The 12,374-nt window shown below is 36.5% G+C and overlaps 2 protein-coding genes across 6 annotated transcripts; one reads left to right on the forward strand and one right to left on the reverse strand.

Annotated features, from left to right (window-relative positions):
- The first annotated feature begins 814 nt into the window (after positions 1-814).
- Positions 815-7,628, forward strand: LOC120079942 (uncharacterized). Of its 5 annotated transcripts, XM_090314715.1 has the most exons (6): positions 829-1,032; positions 1,340-1,447; positions 1,522-4,244; positions 4,373-4,461; positions 4,528-5,803; positions 6,981-7,628. In XM_090314715.1, the coding sequence occupies exons 3-5, from the start codon at positions 1,543-1,545 to the stop codon at positions 5,724-5,726; spliced, it is 3,990 nt and encodes a 1,329-aa protein (XP_090170841.1). In that variant the 5' UTR covers positions 829-1,032; positions 1,340-1,447; positions 1,522-1,542; the 3' UTR covers positions 5,727-5,803; positions 6,981-7,628. The 5 variants fall into 5 exon arrangements, with proteins under 5 accessions (XP_038890338.2, XP_038890339.2, XP_090170841.1 ...); XM_039034410.2 differs by having other exon boundaries at positions 815-1,032; positions 4,373-5,803; XM_039034411.2 differs by having other exon boundaries at positions 818-1,032; positions 1,340-4,244; positions 4,373-5,803.
- LOC120079944 (FKBP-type peptidyl-prolyl cis-trans isomerase) lies at positions 6,758-7,457 on the reverse strand. Its single transcript, XM_039034417.2, has one exon. The coding sequence runs from the start codon at positions 7,455-7,457 to the stop codon at positions 6,918-6,920; it is 540 nt and encodes a 179-aa protein (XP_038890345.2). The 3' UTR covers positions 6,758-6,917.
- Positions 7,629-12,374: the final 4,746 nt, after the last annotated feature.

Consider the following 12,374-nt stretch of genomic DNA (forward strand, 5'->3'; position numbering starts at 1 on the left):
AGCAACCATTTTCTTGAATTTCATCGTCTTGGCTAACGACCACCCTCGCCAGGGTTGTCGACTTTTTTCGTTTGCACACATGTTTCTTGCTTTTGTTTCTACTTTGAACATCGTTTGTTGGTTGGCTTTCAAGATCCTATGAGCAAAATAGTGACGACGATGAAACTCCCTACAACTGTTTTGATGTCAAATGCAATCATATTTCCAATAGTCACGTCGTTTTGAAGTTGCAATTCCTTCAAATATTCACCTACCAACAACAACTTCACTAATATAATCAAATTTATTCTATCTCACCTTATAGGAAGTCTACATCCATAAGTTTTTAATGACCTCCACCGCTTGGTCATTATTTTCTCTTGCATACACGCATTCTACAGGCAATTAGAACATATTGGGTAAATTAAAATTTTTAATTTTTTCTTTTGGAATGTTTAGATAATGTGTATTTGTGTTCTAGAATATTTAGTGTGGTATTCGAGAGTTGTTTTTGAAACAATATATCTTTTCATTATCGTTTGTGTTGAATTGTTTTAGGGTAGTTTTATCATTTACTAATTAGTATTTCTATTATATAACTTCGATTTACTATTTTTATAATTTTGATACTTTTTACCATTTTTTTCAAATGAAGGTTTAAAATTTTGATATTTCTATTCTCCGTCGCTATTTTTTTTTTTTTTTTTTTAAGTTCACTAACGGATTCAATTGGGTCAGATCCAACTTGGCTTCTATTGGGCCAGCCCAATTCAGGAAAAATAGGCCTGGGCCCAATAAAACAACCATTAATTTCCACTACCTAACCTTTAAATGCTCCCTTCATGTGCTCCCTCCTTTTACGTGCTCTTTCTTCGTTACTTCCTTTCCTTTGCCGCCGAATCTGCTATCTTTTTGTTCTAGGTCAAGGTCAGCTGTTCTTGGTCATCTGCTCGTTGATCCTAGTTTTGTTCTGTTGTATACGCTCATACGATCAGTTCCATTCTTGCACTCTCATCGATCTAACAACCTCGTAGAAATCTTCATCTCCCGAAGGTAATCTCATTCGATGATTCGATCTCCGGTCTTCCTGCCGACTACGAATCTATAAATACATCCTCGATTTGGGTTTCTCATCATTCTGCTTTCTGTTATGAATTTTGCTTCTCTGCCTTAAGAACAAAAAATATCTCCATGAATCGAATGAGGAAGATTTGTTATTTTGTTAGGTCTATGTTTTTTTTTTTTTTTAAAAAAAAATCATAGTAGAGGTTTTAGAGTTTTGAGTTGATGAGCAAGCTAAAGTTGTTGGAGTACTTGAATATTTTTTGACAATTAAATCGGGTGTGGTTTCAATGTTTAGCTGGTGGAACGTGAATATATCAGACAGGCGAAAAGATTGATTGAAGATCGAAAAAAGTTGTTAAGCTTCTAAGGTCTCGAAATCTTCGTTGCACCAGAAAGTGAAGAGGTTTTTCATGATTTCTTGTTGTTTTCTGGAACAAAAATTCTTATCATTTTTCTCAGTATATATTTATCTGGCAGGTTGAGTTTAAGCGCATTGTCATGTCAACTAATGATTATACTACAATTGTTCCAATCAAGAAGAGGAGGTTTCCTTCGATCCAATCTTCTCCACCCAAAGAAATATCTTCTCTTCCACCAGTAGATGATAACATGGTTAAAGTAGAAGAGCCTTGCGTATCTGATAGTCCAACAGTTTCAAATTCCAGTACAATCACAACTTCTGAATTTTCAGAAAAGAAGAAGATTTCATTTTCCGAGGATGGAAATTGGAAATCTGATTTATGCAATGTCAATATGGTCCAAAGCAGTATAGGACCTTCCCGAGTTGAGTTTAAGAAAAATGATGATTGTTTTACTGGCAGCGTGGGAAATAAAGAAACATGTTTGGTGAATGAAAATCGTATGCTTGCTCTGCAAGAGAAGCCCGAGTTAAAGTTACCATCTTCTGATCCGGACTCTAACCCTGGAGTTTGTGCTGAAAAGAAAAGTGATGAGAGTCACAGAAAAGAACTTGATAAATGTAATTCTTCAACTTCTGTGGTAAAAAAAGAAGTTGAATTATCTCTCAGTTTGAAGGAACGTCTTGTTCCAGTCTCAGTTCTAGAAGGGAATAATTTAGGACCAGTGGTATTGAACTTAAGTTTAAGCAAGCAAGGAAGTCACACCCAGTGTCTCACTGGTAATGTCGGGTCTGATAATGATGGTTCTCTTCAGCAGTCAAATAGGGAAAATTGGGATCTAAATACCTCAATGGAGTTTTGGGAAGGCTGTGCAAGTGATGATCCTCCAGTGCATGTTCCAGTTGTTCAGACAAACACAACTGTCGCCACAGATAGATGCTTAACGGAAATGGTTAAAACTGATACTCTGTTTGGAAAACTAACCCACCCTTTAGATCACAGTGATCATCTTCATCTAAGTCTTTGTTCATCTGATCATAGGCATGTAATAAGTCAGGAACAGAGCTCATTTATTAAGTTAGATTTTAGGAAATCAAGTCCTTCATTAAGCTCACCAGGAAGAAGTAAGCAGTTTGATGATCTTAATGGCACACTGAAAGTTGTAAAGTCAGAACCATTTGCTGAGGGTTCCAAACTTGAGTCTAAAAGTGATGAAGTTAATGTGCCGGGAGTATCAGACAATGCTGTAGTGAAGCGTGGATTTCTTCAACTTCCCAGTGCTTCAGATATTTACAAATCAATGAACATAGTTAAGTCTAAATCTATTAAATCCGAATCAATTTATCAAAGCAAACAGGAAGCACTCAAAACATTAGGTGGTAGATTAGATCTGGTAGAAAAGCAAGTTCTTTCAGATGTAGATAATTCTTGTGCTGTACCAATGTCTTTTGTGGCAGAGATGTCTGAAGTGGCTGGAAATCCTTCTTGTACAACTGATTTGATTATAGACAAAGATATGTCAAACCATTCAGAATTGCAAACTCCTTCTAAAGAACATCTTAGTACGATAATGCACCAAGGGGGATCGCATGGTTGCCGTGGTGAACTTGTCAAGTCAGAAATGACTGATATAAGCGAGGATACAGGTTCCAAAGATTCCAGTAGTCCTATTACAAAACCTATAGCAATTCCATTGGCTGAGATGTCGAAAACAGCTAAAAATCCTTCTTGTACTAATGATATGATTGTAGACAAAGACGTGCCAAACCATTCAGAGTTGCAAACTCCAACTAGAGGACCTCTTAATAGGAAAGTGCACCAAGGAGATGGCTGTGATGGTGGACTTGTGAATTCAGAAATGACAGATTTAAGCAAGGATACATGTTCCAAAGATTCCAATAGCTCTGTTATAAAACCATTCATTGTTGAAGATCAAAATGAGAATAATCCTCAGTGGCATCCTTTGGAACACAGGAATAAGCAGTGCTCCAGTTTGCATGGATGCGAGGAATGTTCTGTTAGTGATGAGGAAAAGATCAGTTTATCAGCCGATTTATTAGAGGAAGATCCTTATAGTTCTGAATATGAATCAGATGGTAAGCAGGATGTAAATGAGGCCATGGATGCTGTTGATAATGTTATAGAAGAAGATTATGAAGATGGAGAGGTTCGGGAACCAATATTGATGACTCAAGTAGAAAGCAGTATATGTGAGACAAGAGAAGTAAAAAATTTTGATCATGGTGATTGTAGCAATGGACTTCCTGGTTCTGATTGTTCCTCTTTGGTTTCTGTTAAACAGGAAGATAAATCAGAAAATCTTGATGTTAAAAGAGAAGACATTCTTCATTTTGTTACTTCAAATCAATCTTCTGAGCAAGAACATTTGAAAGAGCTACTTGTTGAAGATAATACCTCTAAGGTGAATTTGAACAAGGCCAACAAGGCTATAAAAGCCACAGGTCCTAGGCAATTGTTTCATTGTGAGAAAATATCTGCCTTAGAGGACCAGAAAATTTCTTCCGAGAGAGCCACTACCGGAATTGAAGAATCAATTGCGACAGTTTCTCAGAGTGATGCAGAGAATGTTAAAACAGTGGATTTTGTCCAAAACGAGGATCTAGCTCTGCCAAATGTTAAAGAGCCTTTAAATAATGATGATGTTACTGATGATTTTACTCGTGGCAATCGACATAGCCAGATTGTTAATCCCTGTCAAGCTTCTACTTCATCTCCTACCAAAACAAGACCGAGTTTGGTGAGGTCGGTTTTAACACAAACTGATAGAGAACTAATACCTGACATGGCGCATGATGGAGAAAAATTACAACCTCAAGGAAGGTGATTATTTGTCATGGCTTCTTTTTTTTTTTTTTTTTCTTATATATATACATATATAAACCAAGCCTGTTTCTTGTCTGCATTCATTTGATTACTTTCTGCATTGCTGACATCTTTCTATTTTCTAGAGATGACTCATACAGGGACGTTTTCCCGAAATTTTATGTGAATAGACGTCAGAATCTATCACCCCGAACGAATTTTACTCGTAGAAGAGGTAGATTCACTATCCGGATAAACTCTGTCCAAGGTGAATGGGATTTTAATCCAACAATTTCTCCAGGAGTTTACAATGATCAAATACCACCATATGACGCTCGAAGACGTAAATACATGCCTGCTGTTTCTGATGATGACATTGATCAAAACCATTATAAAATGAAACCCGGTGGTCCATTTCGTACTGGTGGTCATCGAGGTAGACAAATTTTAGACGATGAAGGCCCCATTTTTTGTCATATACCTTCTAGGAGGAAGTCACCTGGTAGAAGAGATGGGCCTCCACTACGAGGTGGAGTTAAAATGGTACACGGAATGCATAGAAATATCAGTCCAAGTAGATGCATTCGTGAACCTGGGTCTGAATTGATTGGACCACGACACGGTGAAAAGTTTATGAGGACCTTAGATGATGAGACAATGGACCCAATGTACCATCCTCAACCTCCATTTGAAGTAGATAGGCCTCCTTATATCCCAGACCGAAGGAACTTTCCCATCCAAAGAAAAAGCTTTCCAAGAGTTGATTCTAAATCTCCAGGAAGGTCCAGAGGACGCTCTCCTGGCCAATGGTTTCCATCCAAAAGAAAGTCCGAGAGATTCTTCGGACATCCAGAAATGGCACGTCGAAGTCCACCGGGTTATAGGATGAGATCCCCTGATCAGCCTCCTATCCATGGAGATATGCCAGTTCGAAGACATGGTTTCCCTTTTCCATCACTGCCACCCAACGATTTGAGGGATATGGGCTCTGCTCGTGACCATGGCCATATGAGATCAGGTATACGAAGTAGGAACCGAACAGATAGAATATCCTTTAGAAATAGGAGGTTCGAAGATATGGATCCTCGAGATAGGATAGAGAGTAACGAATACTATGATGGGCCTATACATCCAGGTCAATTTAATGAACTGGTCATTGATGGTAACGATGACGACCGAAGAAGGTTTCCTGACAGACATGAACATCTTCATCCATTCCGACCGCAATGTAATGATTCCGATGGTGAAAACTATCATAACGATGCAGATGAAAGGCCTAGGCCTTTCCGATATTGTGCAGAGGATGAAGCCGAGTTTCATGAAAGAAGTAAGATGAGAGAGAGGGAATTCGATAGACGATTAAAGAACCAATCTGAAAATTTAGGTAGACGAACTGGAGTTATTGAAGAACATGAACAAGAATACAGACATGGTCGGCAGTTGTGGAATGAACATCATGGCTTTGAAGAAATCTCACGAATGAAAAGAAAAAGATTTTGAAAATTTCCTTTGCAATAATCTCTGCTGGACTCAAGTTTCAAATTCTAATTTGCCTCATTGAGCAATTCAGAAGCCAGGTGAATATTCACTTTTTTTTGTTGGTTGGCTATATATATGTGTGTGTATATTTATATGCTTTCTTCTGCCATTTCAGAGAAGTTGCCTCCCTCTTGTGCTTAGAATTGGTTGCTTCACATTGGAAGGACTTATATTCTTTATTACCCACATCTTATAAAATATGAAAATTCTCTTATATTTACCTGAAATATGAAAATGTAAAAGTTGAATTAAATTTCCTAAGTAGTATTCTTTGGGTGATTTTAATTCTTTTGGCCGTCTGACAATATTTTTTTTAAAATCAAAGGCATGTTTCGACAATATTTTTTCAAAATTAAAGACATGTTTTGACACTATTTTTTTTAGAATTAAAGGCATGTTTTGGAGTATAATTCTAAAGTGGTTATTTTCAAAATCAATTTGAAAATATTGTTAATAATTTAAAATTAGTATGAAAATTGTATTTAAAAATGAAATTAAATATTGAATTGAATGATTAAAGGTGTGTTTTTGAAAGATTTGTAGTAGGGCAAGAGTGAATTTAACTGTTTTCAAAGCACATTATGATATAATAACTTTGTAGAAGTTAAATGTTCTTTATGTCGAAATTATCATCCATGATTTTATGCTTAAAACTTTTCATATAAAAAGGGTAATTATTTGAAAGCAATGTTATATAAAATTTTGATTGCCACTTGATTGATTTAGATTAGGCTACATTGTTTTTGTCTTTTTAACTTCTAGGTTTGGTGTCTTTGGAGTAATATTGGGATATTATTGCATCAAAGGACAACATTAGCCTATTCTGTTGTAAATAAAAAAACCTTTATGACATATCAAAACAGATTATTTGATTGCAAATTTATGTGGGGAGGTAGTGCTTGAAATTTTACATGCATTGAAAATTTAGATGGGTTAAGAAAAAAGAAAACATCACAACAGAAGCTTGAATTATCAAGCTTCAGAATAACGAATGATAATAATGTTACTTCCTTTGAATAATGCACGTTTCTCATGTTCATTCATACAACAACTCAAGAGCATTGGTTCAATGTTAAACAAGAAAAGAAGAAAGAAAGGTTGAAATTTCAGGAAAAAGAGAGATAAAAAAACGGAATTTATTAAAGCTTTATTCTAATTTTTTATTTCATCCGGCGGCCAAACGCTAACCTTCTCCTTCTCGTATTTGATATACAGAGCAGCAACCGCCGCTACAAAATACACTTGAATCAGTATAATCGCCGGCGTATGGTAATTGATGACGCCTTTTCCGGTAGCTAATTCCACCAGAACCAGAGCCGATATTCCGAGTATCGCAATCCATCCATTGATCCTCTCGCTATACGGACTGAATCCAAATTCCACTTTAAGTCCGCCGGAAACCGCCTCCTTTAGCGGCACTGGCGGCAGGTACACCGACGAGTTGGCGGAGGTAGATCCTTTCTTGGACTTCCGAGCCTTCCGTATCTCTGCTTTCTTTCCTGTTCCACTTCGGTATCGGAGTCGGACCTTGGCCAACCGATCCTCAAAATCGTCGCCGTCAGATCCAGATTCTGAATCGGCGGCAGGAGATTCCGGATCTGCTGCTCTGGTTACGAAGGTGAGAAGCTTGGGCTTGCGAGGAAGTGTGAGAGAGTTGGGGAATTGCAGTGAGGAAGATGGAATGGCCGCCATGGAAGGAGAAATCTGAGCTCGAGGATAAACTCGCCTCTCTTTGTGCTCGCTGTAATCGTTTCGACCTTATGTTTTTGCGTTTTCTTTTTGTTTTTTTTTTTTAGCTTTCTTTAAATTAGTCGGGTTTTTTTTCCCTTTTAATTTGAATAAAATAAATTAGTGGTTTCTATTTGTTTTGTTTTTATATTTTTTATATTTAAAAGGGAAATTTTTTTAATTTTCTTATTTTGCCTTCTAACTTTTTCATTAATGATAATGGATAAAGTTCAAGAATTAGGAGTGTTCAAAAAATTCGATGACTTGAAAAATTCGATCAACTCAATCCAATCGTTTGAGTTGGGTTGGGTTCAAATAAATGAAAATTTTAAGTTATTGGTACCTAATATAATCAAAACCAATTCGAATTTATTATTAATTTAAAATATATATATATATATATATATATATATATATATATTTTTACTTATAACACAATTATTTGTGTATAATAATTTTAATTTTATTTTATTTTAATATTTTTTTTGAATAATTTATTCTTTAACAATACTTTTCATTTTAGAAAGAAAATTTTCACTATATAAATTATAATTAAGTTGTTAATCTTAACTCAATATATGAAAATAATTAAATTAGATTTTTACATATTTACGTTTTACTTCTTTTTAGAACAAAATTTTAAATAAAGAATCGATTAACCCGAATCAGCCCAATCCAAATATTTCATGGTTGGGTTGAGTTGAATTCATTTTTTAAAGGGTTATTTGGGTTGAAGAAATTTACCACCAACTCAACCCATGAACATCCCTATAAAGAATAATGTGGTTTTTGAAAGTAATGATAAAAATGAGGTACATAGTATAGAATTTTCAAAAGTACTGTTGAAGGAGAAAGTATTGAAAAAAATAGAGTAGTTTTCGGTGGAAGGAAAATCGTGTATCGGGTACACGATTATGTTTTTAATCAAGTTAGTGTCATGTTAGTTCCTATGAACTTGGTCAAAGCCAAACTCGTGGCGGGGTCCACAATTTGACTTTTTTTTTTTAAACTAACAAATTTCTTCCTTATTTATATATATATATTTTGTAGTGTAGTTTGCAAGTATATTAAAAATAAGATATTGACTTGACTAGGTGGAACTTCTCTCCGAAAAGATAGAGTAGATATTCTACAAATAAAAAATAGAGCTTGTAGACAAGCTAGCGTTTACTTTAGAAAAAGAGAAATTAGTTCTTTAATTTCAAAATAGAAGTTTACAAGATGTTAAAAGATGACCTCCTAGCGCTTACTCTACATGGTGGTCAACTTCGTGTGCGTTTAAATTAGCTTCGCCTTGTTGTCGTTGTCGTCTACAACGAATACTTCTTCGATTAATGTCAGCAACATTAAGTTGTTTTATTTGTTGAATAATACTTTTTACATTTACCAAGGTTTGGTCATACAATAAACTCAACTCTGATAAATTGTTTGTACCGAATACTGCATATCATATATTTAGGAATTGTAAGATAATAAAACTCTTACCATGCAGTAATAGTAAGCATCGCTCGGTGTAATAAATTGTCTCATGATTGAATCGTATCATGAAAAATAGTCACCTAGTACAACTGGTCCATTTGTTATGACGTGCATGCCAATACAATATATATTTCACATGAATTATGTGTCAGTCTTGGTCATGCTTACCTCTCAAATCAATCTGGTGTAATGTCGAGAGTGTATAGCACAACGAAGGTATCGTTTGTTGCAGACTGAACTGTCTCAAATGATGCCACTCTATTATATGGAAGCATATAAAAGGGCTAACGGTTAACCAGATGTTTTGACCACAAGATAGTAATGACAAAATATCTTGTGTAAAAAAAAATTATAATAATAATTAGATACCCAAGAAGTTTTTAATATTCATTTGTTATCTGAATGTGCATCAGTCTGTCAAATATTTGTCGGCATACTAGCAACACATTTGCTGACTGTCTAGAGATAGTTAGTACACCACTCTATCTAAAATTATGGAAAAAAATACAATTAATTTATTTTATTACATAAAATGATAACGGAATAAATATAGAAATGAAATAATACCTGACGCTGAGTGGACGATGACCTGGGACCTGTAACTGGACTTGTGGTGCCATAATTTTAAACTATCATAAGCCTATATCGGTAGTAGTATCGATGGCCCCGTTATTTCCAACGTATGTGCATTAGTAGCCCAACAAAGTTCTCTGTAAAACCATGCAAGGCAAGCACTACCCCACGAGTATGTACCAGCATGCTCGAAATCAAACAACAGCGAGAGAAACAGAAGATGTACCAGAGTGTTCGACTTGTCAGCGAATAAAAATTCTCCATTAAGCTGCATAATATATGCTTGTGCATACTATTGAAATTAGGAAAGAAGACAACACAAGGAGTTTACGTGGAAAACCCTAATTCAGAGAAGAAAAACCACGATAGAAAAAAACTTATTATTTTATGTCACTTTACAATAGACCCAACCCTAGATATAAATAGAATAATGTGAAACCCTAATTTAGCAAATATAGTAAAAAGACAAAAATGCCCTTAGGGCTAATTTAACATATTTCAACACTCCCCCTCAAGTTGGGGCATAGATATCAGTAAGGCCCAACTTGTTAATACAAGCTTCAAACGTCTGTCTTGATAACCCTTTAGTAAAGACATCGGCGATCTGTTGGACTGAAGGTACATAGGGAATACAAATAGATCCGCGGTCTAACTTTTCTTTAATAAAGTGCCTATCAATTTCAACGTGTTTGGTTCTATCATGTTGTACGGGATTGTTTGCAATACTGATGGCAGCCTTATTATCACAATACAGCTTCATAGGCCCAGGACTACTCTCGTGAAGATCAGATAAAACTTTCTGCAACTAGATTTCTTCACACACTCCCAGATTCATAGCTCTATACTCTGCCTCAACACTACTTCTGGTCACTACACCCTGTTTTTTACTCCGCCAAGTTACCAAGTTTCCCCATACAAAGGTACAGTACCCTGAGGTTGACCTTCTATCAGTCACAGATCCGGCCCAATCTGAGTCAGTATATGCCTCGATGCTTCGTGTGTCATGTTTCCTGAATACCAAGCCCTTCCCAGGGGTGGACTTTAAATATCTCAAAATTCGAGACACAGCTTCCATGTGCTCCTCATATGGACTCTGCATGAACTGACTTACTACACTCACAGCATAGGAGATGTCGGGTCTAGTATGAGACAAGTAAATCAGTTTTCCTACTAGGCGTTGATACCTCTCCTTATTCACAGGAACTCCTTCCAAAACATTTTTCAGTTTGCTATTGACCTCAATAGGGGTGTCAATAGGTTTGCATTCGGTCATTCCTATTTCTTTTAACAAGTCCATCGTGTACTTCCGCTGAGAAACAGATATTCCTGCTTTAGATCTTGCCACTTCCATCCCTAGAAAATACCTTAAACTACCAAGATCCTTAATTTCAAATTCACTCGCCATCCTTTGTTTTAGCTTAGCAATTTCTGCCATATCATCCCCTGATAGAATGATGTCATCAACATACACTACCAACACAGCAATATTTCCTAAGGGTGATTTTTTGGTAAACAAGGTATGATCAGAATGTCCCTGAACAAACCCTTGGGACTTAACAAACACGGTGAATCTGTCAAACCACGCCTTAGGAGACTGCTTCAACCCATATAAAGACTTCCTGAGTTTGCAAACATGATTCCCAAACTTAGCTTCAAAACCTGGAGGTAGACTCATATAAAATTCCTCTTCCAACTCATCATTTAGGAATGCGTTCTTTACATCTAGTTGATGTAGGGGCCAATCTTTATTCACGGCGACAGACAGAAGAACACGAATCGTGTTTAACTTAGCCACTGGGGAAAAATTTTCTGAATAATCAATTCCATACGTCTGAGTGAATCCTTTAGCAACTAACCTGGCTTTATATCTCTCAAGTGTTCCGTCAGACTTATACTTCACTGTGAACACCCATTTGCAACCAACTGTTTTGTGACCTCTAGGGAGAGCTACTAACTCCCAAGTCTTATTTGCCTCAAGAGCTCTCATTTCCTCCATTACTGCTGCTTTCCATTCGAGAACTTCCATGGCCGCATGTACACTAGTAGGTATTGTTAGAGCATCTAGCTGAGTAGTAAAAGCCTTAAAAACAGGAGATAAGTTACTATAGGTCAGAAAGCTATGCAAAGGATATTTTGTACATGACCTGGTTCCCTTTCTCAGAGCAAATGGCATATCCAGGGTGTTATCATAGTTGTCAGTTTTCGTTTGTCTTTCTTTAGTATCGGACTTTTGAGACAATTCTGCATCCTCTTGAGGAATTTTAAGCATTTCATCCCTTCCTGACATTTCAACCTTCTCTGAGCTCATTTCGTCACTTTCTATGTTCCCAGATTTTTCTTCAAGACTCTCCTTTGAGACAACGGGATCTTGAACTTGTGCTGGTTCTGAAGCTTGGACACTTTCCGATGGAACACCAGAGGTTTCCTGAATTTCCTTTCTGAGATTCCTCCTATAATACGTTATCCAGGGCACTTGTTTAGTAGGAAGAACCGACATGGGAACAATAGGAGCCGAATTAGGCTCAAGACTAGGTAGACTAGGTCCAGGAATATTGGGACTAAGCTGAATATTGGGACGAAGTTCAGGTTCAGGAATATCTGGACTAGGCTCAAGGTTGAGGCTAATGGGTATGGAATACGTGGAATTGTTAGTCTCTTCATTCGTGGTCTCCCCCTGAAGATGACTAATGGGAAAGAACGGTTTGTCTTCAAGGAACGTGACATCCATAGTAACAAAATATTTTCTGGAAGAGGGATGGAAACATTTATAGCCTCGCTAATGAAGAGGATACCCGACAAACACACATGTTTTAGCTCGTGGAGCAAACT

This window comes from Benincasa hispida, chromosome 6, assembly GCF_027475165.1.
Source record: "Benincasa hispida cultivar pf3 chromosome 6, pf3_genome.v1.1, whole genome shotgun sequence".
Lineage (NCBI taxonomy): Eukaryota > Viridiplantae > Streptophyta > Magnoliopsida > Cucurbitales > Cucurbitaceae > Benincasa > Benincasa hispida.

What these genes read in the sequence shown, in the direction of transcription:
- LOC120079942 (XM_039034410.2), top strand. Translation starts at nt 1,543, where the DNA reads ATGTCAACTAATGATTATACTACAATTGTTCCAATCAAGAAGAGGAGG. An exon ending in AAATTACAACCTCAAGGAAG is followed by an intron (nt 4,245 to 4,372) that starts GTGATTATTTGT and finishes TCTATTTTCTAG; the next exon opens with AGATGACTCATACAGGGACG.
- LOC120079944 (XM_039034417.2), bottom strand. Translation starts at nt 7,457, where the DNA reads ATGGCGGCCATTCCATCTTCCTCACTGCAATTCCCCAACTCTCTCACA.